This window comes from Carex rostrata, chromosome 13 (assembly GCF_964058835.1).
Source record: "Carex rostrata chromosome 13, lpCarRost1.2, whole genome shotgun sequence".
NCBI classification, from domain to species: Eukaryota; Viridiplantae; Streptophyta; class Magnoliopsida; order Poales; family Cyperaceae; genus Carex; species Carex rostrata.
In genome coordinates, this window is record NC_135930.1 from 3,436,852 (window position 1) to 3,453,906 (window position 17,055).

The following is a 17,055-nucleotide window of genomic DNA, read 5'->3' on the forward strand; positions in this document are numbered from 1 at the left end:
CTTAAAAAAAATAAAGATATTAGATATTATATTGATTCAATATAATATAATGAATTTGGCTAGTATAACATCAATGTCATTTTAGTGTATATAACACTAACTTTAAAATCTATCGAATTAGTTTCAAACGGTGAATTTAACCAGTTCAAACAGATCTAATTCATTAGTTGTACGTTTACATATGAAATTAATAATTTTTTAAATTTATTTAGTATCAAGTCCAGCGGACAAATGTGAGAGTTTTTAAGATAATTTTAATGCATTCATTTTTCAACATTTTTAACTGCTTGATTTAATACTAAAATAATTCAAAAAAATAATCTTTTTACATATAAATTGATCACTCATAAAGTTAATCAGTATGAAGTATTTTGAACAATTTAAATTAGTTGTTTAAAATTTATTCAATAAATATGAATTTTATATTATGTGACACTAATATCATACTAACTGAGCTCTAACATAATATATACAAGCAATCAGCTTTATTTTGTCCCCTGCATGCAAAAATCAGTGAATATAAATCCACGTGTCCCATGCACAAATCACCTTTGTTTGGTTTATTATGTCATTTGAAAGAGAGAAAATGAAAGGGTCATGCGCAGTACCACGTTTTGCATGCACTACCGTTGATTTCTTGATCATGCGTATTGCGTAGCATGGTGCTGCATCTATGTTAATTATTGATTTTTTTTTTCGAAATTAATAATAAAGTTAGAATTTTCAAATATTAAGATGGTAACTATAAAAAATTTTAACACCAGTATAAGTAAATATTTATACATTCATCAACTACGGAGGTGAAATCTCATTAATGAAAAAGAAAGGAACGTGAAACGAGCGTTATTTGACCGATTGTAATATTATAGTAGTTTAAAGATTTTCATGAGAATAAAAGAGTAGGTTTAGAAATTACTGTCAAATGACCAATTATAAATTTATTTTTTATCAATGAAATTATTAATAGACATTTAAAGTCACTAACTTTAAAAAAAAAAACGACCGTCATTTCACCTCCTCTCCACTTCAAAATCTACGTAACGTTCTCCTCCGCACAGTATCGCTCTCTTCCGTTCCCTTTTTGTTTCACTTCTATTTTCATTTCTTTTAGAACAAGTGAACTTGTCCGGTCAAATACAGTCTGGCTCTTCCACACACTAGTTTCTCTTTAATTTCCCTCCCTCTGTGTATCTCCAATTAGAGTTGAGTCTTACTGAACTACCTACTTATATATGTTGACCTTTTATTCATGTAAGACTGAAGTACATGTCAACTATTCTGGAACGGTATAATAAATGTGTAGCAGACCTATAGCTCACATGTACTTAATTAGTTGACATTTATTATACCTCTTACTGAACCACCTACTAAATAATTAAGTTTCTGATAATACCTATATAAATCACATATTATTTATAAATTCATAATTAACAAATCATAATTCATAAGAGCATAAAAATGAATAAGTACTTGGTCAACTATTCTCCAAAACAGTTTTATTTGAATCGCCGTACATGACAACTATTCTGGAACGGTATAATAAATGTGTAGCAGACTTATATATAGCTCACTAGTCAAATACAAAGAGGTTTGGCCGTTTCAAATTTGAACGAGAAACAGGTTGGAGATGGATCGATATTAATTTCATTTACTTTCTGTTTTAATATTTATTCTGAAACATATATTTCAAAGCTACTAACAATCTAAAGACAGAGAACAATATATATGTATGTTTATATATATTTTCTAAGAACTATTATATAAAGATATTTGTTGAAAACAAAATAATAAATCCAAATAAGCATCTCTTTGTAGTCCTATACAGGCTTTATATTGGATAATATTTTCTATGAATAAAACTTTTCTTAAGAAGATCAGGATTAGAATGTCAAACCCATATTTACTTTTTACTGAATCTCTTTGAATTTCTAGATTTCTACGATTGAACTATACATTTAGATAATTAATTTACCTGTCTCAATCTACAATTTCAACAAACTTGGAAGTCATGGAAATACACTTACAGTCAACAAAATGATCAACGGGTCCCTTAGGTGCATGGAAATACACTTACAGTCAACAAAATACGAAATACATGGATAAAAAAAATGATGCACATGCATGAGACTTGTGAGACATGAAGCGGTTTTGGTCTATTTCTTGAAGAAAGGAATATATTTGTAATATATCTGGTTTGTAACTATTCGCGATCGAGAGTACGTAGTCTTTGTCATGACGATATCAGACGAGAAATAGAGCGTCATAACGATATTCGCCTATCACATTTGTTCAGAGTTCAGACCCAATGTAGCAACAAATTTTCTTTTGTTTCAAATTTTAATCGGTTCTGATATTCATATATTTGTGTACATGTTGTGTAAAATCTTTTATTTTTAGATTACTCCAAATTGACCACAGGCCAGTCACAGACTATGTATGTTCCGAAATTTTTATTAATATCCAAATAATAATAATAAATTTCAAATTCTACCCACTTTTGTGCAGGATTTTGAAAATTGTCAAAACCAATCAAAATCTCACCGGTATCCAATACATATCCAACACGGATAAGAACTCCTATCTCGAGTATCCGAGTAACATAGCTATATATGGAAGATATAGCTAGGGCTGTTTTGAGATTTATGTCAGATTAAAGAACAGTCCGGATTTACTTGTGGCACCTAAGGTACCTATGGGATATGAATTCTCCTTCTATTGCATGAAAAATCGAAGGTATTTTTCTGTTTGTCTATACTGAGTAATATTTTCTATGAATAAAACTTTTCCCAAGAAGATCAGGATTTGAATGTCAAACCAATATTTGCTTTTTACTGAATCTCTTTGAATTTATAGATTTCTACGGTTGCACTGTACATTTAGATAATTTAATTACCTGTCTCAATTAATCTACAATTTCAACAAACTTGGAATTAAGTCAAATGATCGATCAACAGCTAGCGTACGTACGCACAAAACAAAATACGAAATACATGGATAAAAAAAATGATGCACATGAGACTTGTGAGACATGAAGCGGTTTTGGTCTATTTATGGAAGAAAGGAATATATATATATTTGTATATATGATATCTAGTTTGTAACTACTCGCTAGTAGTCTTTGTCATGACGATACCGTATGCGCCTAGCACATTTTCTTCTGTTTCAAATTTTAATCGGTTCTGATATTTATATATTTCTGTTGTATAAAATTTTATATTTTTATAGCTCTCGAAATTGACCACAGATATATCTTAGCTAGAGTTATTTTAGCGAACGAGTTCGTATTGTTATAAAAGACCTCAATATGAATTCATGATAATAATAAAATTGATATAAATTTTCGTGGAAATTTTTTGAGCATATATATGCATCTGAAATTATATGATGTTTCTTTAAAATAAAAAGTAAGCATACTTTATTTTTCTTTTTTAGTTTTCAATTTTTATAAAAAATTAGAATAAAAATAATTTAAGTATTGATGCTTAAAAAATTAAAATATGACGTTAGCAAGTCAAACTACAGGGTTTTAAATTAGTAAAAATTAAAACATACAAAGAAAAAAAATATATCCAAATGGTGTCTTTTTTAGGATTAATTTCATAAGGATATGATTAGAGGAGTAACCATATTATTTCTCATATAGCAAATAATATGATTAGAGGAGCCCCAATAAGTCAAGTCATGATCAGATTAAATTGACCGATCATTTGAATAATTCCAAATAATCAACCTTCATGCATCAGCATTAATTTTCATCATAAATGCATCCCAACAAACTAGCTGTAATGGTGGAACAACTAGAAGCTAGTTACCTAAATATCAAAGGAAAAAATTCAACATGATTTTCATTTAAACTTACACTTTATTTTACATATTATATATATTTATTTTTTTAATTTTTATTTTTTATTTTGTTTCATTAAATTTATTGTAAATTTTGACATCACTGATGTTACAATTAATTAAATTTGTAGGTTGGACTTCTATTTCTTTTTTTAAATGTTTTCATTTAATTGTTCAGATTTTTTATTAAAATTTGCAAAATATATTTAGAAATTGGCAGCTTAATTACCCTACAATTCCTGAATTAAAATTTATAATGTAGATTTCAAACAGCCATTTCTTTGTTTAATTAGCCTACTATTACATAATCTTTTAAAACTAGGTTGGTTGGTTTCTTAGAGGAGTTTTTGTGACAGTTGTAGCTTTGTAGGCACATCATAAATTTGAAATTTAAGAATATTTTGACAAGATTTAAAATTTATTTTCATAATGCAATACAAAATATATAATTTTATCATTATTTGTTTTTCTATAATACAAATAGGATACTTATAAAATGCTAATATTTTATAAAAGCATATATAACTTAAAATTCATTAAGCTTGTTGATAATACCGATATAAATCACATATTTTTTGTAAAATCATAATTAACAAATCATAAGAGCATAAAAATGAATAATTGGATATCATGAGTTGGTACTTCCCGATTTTTTATTTATATCCAAAAAATAAATAAAATTTAAAAAAATAGCCAAATCCCGACTGAAATTCGAAATTTACCCAAACCGGTTATCCAATAACCGGATTTGGGACAAATGTCCGGTCAGTGGATTCCTAAACTCAAGAAATATAACCGGTTAATCACTAACCGGAAAGTTGTTTTTTTTTTTAAAAAAAACAAAAATTTCTAATTTTTTTATTTTTTGTATTAAAATATTAGAAATGTTGAATATATTTCTTTAAAAATAGATGGAATACAATATAATTTGATTTATTAGAAAGACTGCAACAAATAACTCGGATCAATATTTTTCAGGCCGGATTTTTCGCGGCTGTAAGAAAAATTAATATATTTTTTATGTGTTATTGGAAAAAAATAAAAATATTTAGATTCCGAGTTATTGATCCCGGTTCAAAAGTCACTTCTAGGTAATCCAGAAAATATTGTGATCTTTCTAGGACATTTAATTTATAAAAAGTTGTATCTATTTTTGAAAAAAAAACTTTAATTTATTTAATGATTGTTTTTTCAAAAAGAATTCTCAAAATAGATACAACTTTTTATAAATTAAATATACTAGAAAGATCACAATATTTTCTGGATTACCTAGAAGTGACTTTTGAACCGGGATCAATAACTCAGAATATAAATATTTTTATTTTTTTCCAATAACACATAAAGAAATATATTAATTTTTCTTACAACCGCGAAAAATTCGGCCTGAAAAATTTTGATCCGGGTTATTTGTTGCAGTCTTTCTAATAAATCAAATTATATTGTATTCTATCTATTTTCAAAGAAATATATTCAATATTTCTAATATTTTAATACAAAAAATAAAAAAATTAGAAATTTTTGTTTTAAAAAAAAAAAAACACTACTTTTCGGTTAGTGATTAACCGGTTATATTTGTTGAGTTTGGGAATCCACTGACTGGACATTTGTCTCAAATCGGGTTATTGGATAACCGGTTTGAGTAAATTTCGAATTTCAGTCGAGATTTGAATATTTTTTAAATTTTATTTATTTTTTGAATATAAATAAAAAAATCGGTACTTCCCTAAATGGACAAAATTGATTGTCCCCACACTCTTCCCAACTGTCTGATTTTTCTTTTTTGATATGTAACTGTCTGATTTTTTTGAAACTATTTGACAGTGGCTGTCAAATTACTGTCTGATTAAAATATGACATTAAATTTTCAAAATAGGTACGATTCTGAGCTAGCATTAATTGATTGGTTTTGAATTTTAAGCACTTGCAGCAATTATATATCCATTTGTCTTTGTTTTTGTTTAGTCCAATATATATCAATCTATAGCAGGCCGGATGGAAACGGATCGGATAGAGATAAAATTATATTTGTATCTGTTTTAATTTTTCGGATATGAATACAGATTAGATATTAAACAAATATCGATACATATATCTATTTTTATAATGATAAATAACATTAATTTTTTATAGAGGAGGGATCAAGTTACAACAATTTTTGAGTTACAACAAGTTACAACAAGCATTTTCTACATTTTGAAAGTCCAAATCGTCGATCCAAACCGTTAGATGTGATCTCCACAATAAAATGTGCTTCCATACCAAATTTTACATTTTTTGGAAATTTTTTACTATTTATTAAGATGGGTACAAAAACTAGTCAAATTTAGACCATTGAATTTTGTACCCATCTTAATAAATAGTAAAAAAATTCCAAAAAATGTAAAATTTGGTATGGAAGCACATTTTATTGTGGAGATCACATCTAACGGTTTGGATCGACGATTTGGACTTTCAAAATGTAGAAAATGCTTGTTGTAACTTGTTGTAACTCAAAAATTGTTGTAACTTGATCCCTCCTCTTTTTTATAATATATATTAAACTATATGATATATATTTACTATTCAGACATGAATAATTTAAATTTAAAACCATATTCATATCCATATCCGCACAGATATTCAGATATCAAATATCTATATCTAACCTTCGAATACGGAAGATAATATCTGATCCGTTTGCACTCCTAATCTTATAAATTGAATTTTTTTTGTCATATAAATTTTTTAATTTTTATGAAAATTATTACTATTAATTTTCTTCATAAATGCAATTACATAATATTTATTCATCTAGTCCTCTAATCATAATTTTCTGATTCCTCTCCTTACATGAATATATTAATTGTACCTACCTCCTCAGTTGTAGATAACTAAGTGTCGTAATAATACTTTTTAATTTTCCTTTTTGATGAGACTTACTGATCATCGTTTTTTCTTGTGAAGTTGCTTCACGAAAGAGAAAACAAAAGAAAAGGACCAATGATACATTAAATTAATATAATTGTCAATGTCTCGTTCAAAATGGATATTAAATTAATGTTAGAATAGCTTTTCACAAATAACCAAATCAGGGATTGTAGGCTGATCATATATAATTTGTATGACATGATTATGAAAAGCATATGAACTACATATTATTGGTAGTTATGGTTTTGTGATCACTGTATAAACACATAGTATGTGAAAAGTGCAAAGATCCCTTGAATAAACACAATATATTATTTTTTAGAAGGGTGGGACATTTTTGTCTCTAGTTCAACCACCTATCAAAATCAAAATGTAAACATAAAATATGATTAAAAGAAAGTCTGCTTTTGCAGAAAATATAGAAGTTCTCATAATTGTTATCTGGAATAGTCAAAGTGTACTTTAAAATCATTAAAAGTGGTATGATATAATTTCGAATTCATGGTACGTTTGTATAAATTTTAAAAAGAATCAGTATTTGATTTAGTGATAAAAAAAAAAAAAAAACAATGTTCTCCATATTAGATATTACATAATTGAATGAGAGAATTTTTATACATATATTAATTAATTGATAGCTTGACTCCTCGCATCTTCTAAAAAAAGTTTTACTATGAAATTTTTTTTACAATTTGAGTGCTTGATATGTGTTTCTATTCTTCATCAAAAATTGAAATAATATATTTGATAAAAAAGAATCTAATATACAACACCTCTAATAATAAAAAAACCTTTCCTATATTATCACAATGCCCTATAACCTAGGATGCCTGCAATGAAACCAATGAAACCAATGAACTATGATGAACCGAATTTTTTTTTTTTTTCGGTATCGGAGATCACTAAAATATAATTTAAATATCTTAAAATATTAAATTAATTCATATTTTACTAAGGTGGAATTTCTAATTCTTAATATCTGGTCCTAATAAGTTAAATATATAACGGTTCGATTGTGAAATTCTTATCCTTGGATTGGTAGGAGTTCAGAAAATCTCTATTAGTAAAGGATTGGAATTAAAAAATCATACCCTTCATGGACTAGATTTTCATATTTTTATTCTTAATTTCTTTTGGGCTGAGTCACATTCCACAAAAGCTTGGCCCAAAGTCATAAAAACTGACAAGCTTTTATTTTTCTCTTGTTATACAAGGTGCAAGTATGCAAATATTTGATTTGAGTTTGAAGCTTAACAAAACTTCACAATCTACATAAAAAAAATGTGCTTAGTATATAAAGAGAAAAACTTTGGCAGGAAATTTACTTTAGTCAAAAGCTGGTAGATCATCTGACCATGAATTTACCAAATAATACATAAACAACATATTTAACTCCTAAATCATAACAGGTACTTTTCAAAAATATACATAACACAACAACCATATCATATCATACACTAGATAGAACTCACAACTTAATCACCTACTTGCATGCACACGGATCTAACAAACAACCTACGCCACCATACCTGAAATGCCGTGCTAAGATTGGGGCATTCCGTTCCCTTTACCGAGAAAAAATTAAACCACTCTTCAAATAGACTTTGCTGTTGCACAAGTGGAAGAGTTAGTAAAGCCTTCCCTAGGGTTTCTTCAAACATCCTAAAATCTAACCCTTTTGGGCATCGTTTCAACCACCCAAAATCTAACAAAATTGGTCTAAACCAACTGTTAAAAATTCGTAAACGCACGTTACCTTTGCATTGCAATTTTCCCTTTCCTAAGGCAATGAAAACACAAACCGAGACACGACTCAGTTCATATCTCACCATAGGAGAATACTTCTCGTGCAATTTCACCAACTCCTCTTGGTTCCCCCATAAATCTACAAATTCTTCGGCCATGTTATTTCTTAGAAGAATTTCAAAAAGCCATGTTAGGTTCTCGACTTGGGTAGAGACCCGTTCGATCAATGGTTTAGTACTCACCGATTTCTCTTCATTAAAGAGATCTTTTAAAGTGCTCAAACATGAATTGCAAAGTCGGTACAGGCTGTCTCGGTTAATCCTCGTATGGTCTTTCTGATAAACTGAACTCTCACATAAGATGCTGTTTACCAAAGATTGCATGTCTTTCCTTGCACTACCATTGGATGAGTTTGCTATTTGCCGTATGAGGTGCACAGCTAAATCACCTTCTGCTGAGCTGGCAAAATTGGGTTTTTGGTTTAATCGCAGTACTATATCATCAACAATCGGTTGTTCCAATTTTATTTTTGAAAAGAGGATTTTTAATTTCTCCTCTTCGTTTTCAGTCCATGGTGCCGCTTCAATGTACTTTAAGCATGAACTGATGCCTCTTTCATACTTTATTGTACTCATTACCTAGAATGAAAAAGATATTTGATCAGTGACATTATAAAGAGAACAATTATTTCATTCACATATTTCCTGAAACAATTATTTATGGCTTTGAAGAAATTCCCCCTAGAAGAAATGGCATTCTATACACAAGCAATGCCCAGAGACAAAATTAACATCAGAAATAGGGGGGATTTCATGTATACCCCTGAAAACTAAGTATTTCCCCCTCTAAACTTCGAAATTACGTATTTCTCCCTCTAAGCTTCAAAAACTCACAAATTTACCCATTTTATGGTCTTTTACATTAAAACTCGCTTTAAATTTATAAAATACCCATTTTACCGTTAATTAAAAATATAAAAAGTATGTAGCATGTTTATGAAAAAATAGTAATTTTGAAGTCTAGAGGGGGGGGTATGTAATTTCAAAATTTTGAGGGTGATACGTAATTTTGAAATTTTTGAGGGGTATACGTGAAATTAAAAAAAAATGGTAATATGAAGTAACGAATGTGAAGAGAGATACATTACAAATTAGAGAAGAATATTAACTTATTAATTAACAAAAAAATGTACCAATCTTTGATAAAAAAAATAAATGAAAGAGAGAACTTTTCACCTCAAGTAAATCAATTGCATGTGAAACTCCATTTTTCACAATTGACCTCATCAAATCTTTCTCACTAAATTCAATCAACTCAATAGCATCCTTGTACAAATCCACATTGTCCACCTCTATAGCCATTGTATCATTTTCAATTAAACCCTTGAAAAACACACTATTCTCGTACAACACTCCCCGATCCATCAACTCCACCAAAACCCCCCTACCATCCTTCCCTTTCACCTCAAACTTGAAATCCGCACACACTTCCTCCTCACTGACAAGGAGAGAACTTTCCTCTATACACGCCGTAGCTGGTGTGGAAGTGGAATCGACGACAACTGCAACCAAATCTGTAGCCATTTGGTCAGAATCGATCGGGGAAACTCTTCCCGGGGACAGAATACGACGGCTGAGGAAGGGTCGTGGGTTAGGGTTAGGGTTACGGTTTGGGCTTGGGCTAGGGTTGAGGTTCGTGGAATGAGCGGGAGATTTGACAGGGATTTTGCGATCGGGGCTCGCAGGAGGAGGAGAGAAGGAACAGCACCAGGTGGAGGCGCGGCGGCGGTGGTGCGCCGCCATTGGAGCTGAGGTTAGGTCTGAAGGAAAGTATTACAGGGGAGGAGAAAGGAGTAGTACTACGATCTTTTTCATTTTGCACCCTTTCTCTCTTTCCGAGGCTTTGCTTTGGTAGAGTTGGAGTGTAGTTCCTAAGATTGGGAAATTCAATTCACCTAAAGTAACTTAAATTTTGAGAATAGATCAGGATCGTCAGATCTGTTTCGATACGAATATTGAAGAGACTCGGATTCTAATCGAACGGTCCTTATATAAAATTAAAATGAGTTACTATAGGGGAATCGTACACTGGTAGAGTTGGAGTGTAGTTCATGGGATTGGCGAGCAATTGAGATTTCTCTCTAATTAATATATTGACTTCATCTCCATTAGTTAATTATGTTGGGATGTATTATAATCATACTTGCAATTGGTAGTTTTTTGGAGGGTAATATTTTTGTAAGCAAAAATTATTGAAAATATAATTATTTATAGATTATTGCTTTTATTAGAGGGTTCAATTCTGTATATAAATACTAATATATTAATTCTTACGAACATGACTCTAAGTATTTACTCGGTGGTAAGAACTGGAGTGTCCATTAGTACATAAATGGAGAGATTCAGCAACGAGTGTTGGTTTGGTAGGGGGAGAAAACATTGGATTCCTGAAGTATGGAGATATAATTGCGTCAACAAAAGATGGCGAAAAAGAGGAAGTTGAGACAGTACGAACAATCCGCTACATTCTGTATACAACCAAAAGTGTACTACCTAGCTATCCTGATGAAACCACGAGCAACAGAGTTTACTTAGTGGATATAGTGGACACGTGGCTATCTACAAGAGGACCATAAGGATCGTCAAACATCCACCTGTTGTAGGAAATCTGATACGAATTTGTACAGCGAACGTAAGCCTCACAGGCTGGAGGGATCGGATCTACGTGCTTCCGTAGAATGGTGGGCAACCGCGCTGATTTGGGCCCCACTATCCAGAAAAAATCAACGAAAATAACAAAAAAAAGGATGCCCACATGCAGGATCGAACTACAGACCTTCAGTTTACAAGACTGACGCTCTACCACTGAGCTATACGGGCAATTTTGTTCTCAATTTTTCTATATTATACAAAACGGAAGAAAATTTCCACTGAAGTAACACCGATTTTGCGACTTTAGTTAAGTTCGATAAAGTGAACTTTATACGAATGGGGGTCCGCTTTATTAATCAATAACAAACGGTGTAGTAGGATGGAGGGGGTAAAACAGTAAAAGTAAAGACTCTGATGTTACTTCAAGATGTCACAAGATCTTTACAGTTTCATAAATTGGAAGGTACAAATCTTAGGTATCTAGAATATGACAAGATATTTGGGAGACAATGCTCAGAATTTTTTTTTTAAAACATAAATAAAAAATAATATTTTACTAAATTAACTTTGATTGTTGTGGTTTTTACAAAAACTACAAGAACTGAGATTTTATTTCTGTCCAACTTTTTTTTAGGGACCGAAATGACATTTCGGTCTGGATCATTTTCATAGATTCCAATAAAAAATGATGATAAAACTTGTGAAAACACTCCAGATTAAAATGACATTTCGGTCTCAAAAAAAAAAATTAGATCAAAATGACATTTTGGTTCTTATAATTTTTGTAAAAACCAAAGCAATAAAATTTGTTTGCTATTTTTTTTTATGGTTTTTAAAAAAAAATACCATTGCTCATCTTTGACGAGAAATAAGGTTTAAGCTGTCAAATAAATACTTATTATTTCTCCGTTTAAACTGTCAAATAAAATAACTTGCGATGGTTTAAGATATACTACAGATTTAAGTTAAGTCAAACCACCTTTTCAGATAGGGTTAATTTTTTTATGTCTATGGCTCTCAATTTCAGAGAAATTTATTTTCTACTACCTCTTTCCTCAATTAATTTTTTAAGACGTGACTTCAAGTAACAAGTTTCAACCAAATAAGATAGTTTAAGTCACTTTAATTTGAAGTAAATTCTTCTTAACTGTAAGTAGTAATCAAATATGACCCAAAAAATGTGATTATCAAAATCAAATTAATAGTTGTAACATATGTCAACAATATATGAAGAGTGTGATTAGATATAAAAACGAGATTAAAGCTAGAGTGTGATGTGCTCATCAAGAGGGTTTGGTGAGTACAACTCTAAAAGTATATCGGAACGACTTCAAGCACCGAATTCAATCCGTTGAAATCAATGTACTTCATTAATAATGTATGTTTATGCAAAATTTTAAAAGTTTCGAGTTTATTTGCTACAAGGTCAAGCGGTTAAAGAAATGAATTTTTTATAAGTTAATTTATAAGTTGTTTTATATATTCAATTTTTATCATTTCTTTTATCGCTTGACCTTATAGCAAATAAACTCAAAACTTTCAAATTTTTGTATGTACATACATCACTCATGAAATACATGGATTTCAACGGTTTGAATTCAATTTTTGAAATTGATCCGATATATCTTTGGAGTTGCATTAAACCCTCTTGGTGAGCACATCACATCCTAACTTTGCTCTAAAAAGGTATCAAAGAGTTGTGACAAAATATCAAAGAATATAATAGTTATTCCTAGATATTAGGGAATATCGAAGTTGTACTAATATAATATTTCGTCTCTTGAGATGTCTTGAAATTCAATTTGCCATCTATAATTAGAGGTGCCCCTCTTCCTTTGTGTGAGTCAAACAAATATTTCGTCTCTTGTATTTGACAATTTTATATTATAATTCTCGAGGGTACTATAGTTTTTAATTTTTTTATTTCCGAGTTTAATGGAATTTTATTGCGCAAAATATGTGTTTTCAACTCTGTGATTGTTTATACAGTAATTTTTTTTTTTTTTTAAAACTTGATAGTAGCTACCAAGATTCGTGAGAGGGAATCGAACTCTCGATCTTTGGATATAACAACTCTAGGACGTTTTCCTAACCAATTGTGCTACCTCTCCTTTCTCATACAGTAAAATTAGTATCTTGTTTACTTCATCATATTATTCTCGTTGTATTTGAAGTTCCTCATAAATAGTGAAAATTATAGGCCGCAATTTGCTGGCAACTTAAGATATCACTGTGTTATAGTTTTTATGTATTTATGTCGAGGATTAATAACAAAACACATAAATATATAAAGCCCAACGATGCAAATCCTAATTTTTGTGCGGTCTGGTTGTGCAAAATTCCCTACTGAAAATGCTTATAAATATTCAATTTTTACAAATTTAATGCTTATAAATATTCAATTTTTACAAATTTACAAGTCCATTTTTAAGAGGCCGAAAAAAAAAAAAAATTTTGCAAACTGTTTTGATGGCTTTATGAAGGGTGCCATTTGATGCTGCATCCAACACTAGAAATGAAATTGAAATAAATTGATATTAGCTGTAACTAAAAAGATTAATTAATGTAAAAGATTAGTAAAACAAATCTTTACCTAGGTTTTTGCTCCATTAGCAATTTCTGGCCACTAAGAACACAATCTATTGCCTGACTCAAATCCCTACAATTGAAAAATATGCATATTATTTTGAGATGTAATTAGCACTCAAACCCTTTTGCATCATGCACCCTGTATTTTGTCGATATTTGCTGAGAATCATCAATTTGTTTCATCCTTTTGCAACAGAAGCCAACTGTTTTGAAACATTTGCAAACTAGTCCCAGGCATTTAGTGTCCAATTTTAAAAATGTCAGCCCAACTTGAAACATTTTAGATCACTTCTTTCGAAATTCAAATTTGGGTAAAATCTATAGAAAGATGTACTCTTTTGGGGTTTGGAAGTTTATGTAATTGCAAATATAAGAAGTTACATGCTTTTTTTTTATTGTCATACAGAACAAAGTTGGCTGCAATTTGTCAAATTAACCAAATTTTAATCACTATCAAAACAGGTCAAAATGATCAAAAGGGTGTTCAGGTAATTACCGTCCGGTAACTGGCAAACTATTGCTCGGCCTTGAATCATCAAATTGACCATGGTATACTAATTCGAAAGGTCTCCTCCCATCCTGTTCCAATACATAATTTACACGTAAATTAAAAATCTGCTTTTGAATTTGCAAAAAAAAAAATATTCATGTGTATTGGGTATATGATATATTGGTGATATTAATGCAACCAAGTACCTTTTTGAAGAGGAAAAATTCAGGCGTGCATACTGCACCAAAAGCACGTGCTACTTCCTGAGACTACATGTGAAAAAATTCAAAGACATAAAATTAATGTGATAATTATAAGACTAACGTGCTTCTAAACCATCTCAAATAAGATCTAATCTCCATTATAATATAAAAGGTTGATATAAAAAGTAAGTAATGAGCATAAAATTACTTCATCAAATAAATAGGGGAAAGGGTAACCAAAGGACTTTGCATCTTCGGCCATAAATTCTGGCCCGTCCTGAAAAATCAACATATTCACAATTTAGTCCTGAAAAATCAACATATTCCAATTCACTGTCTTAAATTCTGAATGGAATATTCAAAATAACCTGAGGATGGGTAATTATGGAATTTGAAGAAATTGCCACAACTGCTAAATCCTTCTGCAAAGTAACCAATATCAACCAGAAAACAGAAAAAAAAAATAATCATAATTTTTTTTTTTTTTATATCAGATGCATAAATCAATAAAATAAATAAACTTTACCGTCATATAGAATCTTGTAAGTTTAGTGATCTCTTTCTTTAAGTGCTTGACAAATGGGCAGTGGTTACATATGAACATCACCTTGACAAATGAATAAAACAATTAGGTATTAAAAGAGTGAAATATTTTCATATCAGATTTCTGTCGCAGATACTTTTTTGAAAAAGCTATAAACTTAGCAATGCATAAAATATGGGAAAATTTAGGTTTTAGTCCTCGTACTTTGTCGAAAGAAGCAAATTGGTCCTTGAACTTTCATTTACACTTAGTCCTTAAAAGTTAAAAAAAAAAAAACCAATTAGTCCCTTTACTTTTAAAAAATGACTACATTAGTACTTCCATCAGTTTTTCGAAGGGGTAAAGACTTTAACAGAGCAGTTTTGGTTTCATGCAGCACACGGACTATAGAATTAAAAAGCTGCAGCATATGGTTTGTGTGCTAATCTTTACCCGATGAAAGTTCATGTACCAATTTGATTCTTTTCGGGTACATTTGGATGAGGCAAAGAATAGTGCTAATTTGGATTAGCAACTATTCCGAACTACTATTTTATGTTGAATGTGTTTGGGTTAGCCAAAATAGACTATTCTTTGTTTGTCTTTTATGGTTTAGCATACTATTCTACCAATCCAATCAAAAGTTGGATTAGCTTACTATGTCAAATTTGGGTTAGCTCACTATTCTAACCAAGCCTTCATCCATAATTGGACGACTAAAATCTAAATTTTTCCATAAAATATCTAAACACCATACCAGCAAAGCAGGATTTCCCTCGAAATCATCCAATTTTACAGTTTTTCCAGTCAGCGGCTCCGGAAGCTGTGTAAAATAAATTCCAAATCCAAACTTAAATATTCATAATCAGAAAATGTATATCTAGTATTTCATCTTAAAGGAAAAAAAAAAAAAAAAACCTCGAAGTATGGAGCTCGAAATCCGAGAGAGACGCCAGTGGATTCGGTCCGGGCCGCCCGAATCCGTAGCGAAGCGGGTCTTCGAGTTCTAACGGGTAGAATCCGTAACGACCGACGGTATTGAGTGCTGGCGGCAGGGAAGATAGATGACGTGGCAGAGCACGTTGTAGAGGTCGTACGGAGGATAGCCGGAGAAGAGAGGAGCACGGCCGTAGAGGACCCGTACGCACGTGCCAGCACAGCCATATCTGATCTCTCTCTCTCGTACCAGTTACCAGTCTCTAGTTGTTGCTGCTCAGTAGGAATGCATATCGCCAGAGGTAACAGAAATTTAGAGTTAGATCCAGTCCGTTCGATCCGCGATGGTACGAATATTAATGAAGTACGTTACTTCCCTCAGACCGTTCGATCTAATTACTAATATTCTGTTACCTCAGGTAATATGGACTCGGAAGCCTGTGGAAGCCAGGAAGGGCTTCCTGATGAATTCGTATCACCTAAGGTAACAGAATATTTCTGTTTGGATCTGGACCATCCAATTGGTCATCCGCACGACTATTAATGAAGCCTAGTGCGTTCCACCACGTTCCGGATTGACCCGGATTGTGATCGGACGTCCATGATCTAAAAGGAAATATTTTGTTAGATATAGATTCCTTGATCCAATCGGCAATCGCCACAATGAGTGTCACCGTGGATGGCTCCGAGTTTGGTATTACCTTTATCGGTTCGGTTCGGTCTAAATCGAATTAAACAAGTAAATTAAAATTCTATTCATTTTTCAAAAACTAAACCGAATCAAATTAAAATAGAATAAGAACTGAACCGAATAAATCAAAATAAATTGTGGCTTTTTTCGTTGAATTGAAAATTTGAAATATGACATTAATTATAAAAATAAACATTTTTTGTTATTTTTTAGAAAGATGGATTGAAATTTTTTATAAAGATGGATTGAAATTTTTTGTTAGGTTCGGTTTAATCAGTTTTAAATTGAACCAAACAATATACATTATGTTCTATTTTTTTTTTAAATGTTTAGTTCGAACGAGAAATAAGTTTAAAAATTTCGGTTGGTTCGATCTAACTGATTTTAAAATTTCTAAATTGAATCAATCTATTTAACTGAAAAAATAGAACCGTCAAAACCGAAATCTCTCCGTTCGCTTTAAAACCAATTAAACT

At 30.8% G+C, this 17,055-nt stretch overlaps 2 protein-coding genes and 1 non-coding gene across 3 annotated transcripts; all 3 read right to left on the reverse strand.

The window, feature by feature from the left end:
- Positions 1-8,058: 8,058 nt before the first annotated feature.
- LOC144564127 (PRLI-interacting factor) lies at positions 8,059-10,393 on the reverse strand. The gene is made up of 2 exons (XM_078313647.1): positions 9,732-10,393; positions 8,059-9,134 (listed from the first exon to the last, which is right to left on the reverse strand). Exons 1-2 carry the CDS (start codon positions 10,296-10,298, stop codon positions 8,226-8,228), a joined length of 1,476 nt encoding a protein of 491 aa, XP_078169773.1. The 5' UTR covers positions 10,299-10,393; the 3' UTR covers positions 8,059-8,225.
- Positions 10,394-11,303: 910 nt separating this feature from the next.
- TRNAT-UGU (transfer RNA threonine (anticodon UGU)) lies at positions 11,304-11,375 on the reverse strand. Its single transcript has one exon. It is a non-coding gene; the product is annotated as a tRNA-Thr (tRNA).
- Positions 11,376-13,437: 2,062 nt separating this feature from the next.
- On the reverse strand, positions 13,438-16,197 carry LOC144564168 (Thioredoxin superfamily protein). The gene is made up of 10 exons (XM_078313708.1): positions 15,871-16,197; positions 15,710-15,775; positions 14,956-15,036; positions 14,798-14,851; positions 14,638-14,706; positions 14,433-14,495; positions 14,233-14,315; positions 13,741-13,806; positions 13,531-13,656; positions 13,438-13,498 (listed from the first exon to the last, which is right to left on the reverse strand). The coding sequence occupies exons 1-9, from the start codon at positions 16,114-16,116 to the stop codon at positions 13,623-13,625; spliced, it is 762 nt and encodes a 253-aa protein (XP_078169834.1). The 5' UTR covers positions 16,117-16,197; the 3' UTR covers positions 13,438-13,498; positions 13,531-13,622.
- Between the last annotated feature and the right edge of the window lie 858 nt (positions 16,198-17,055).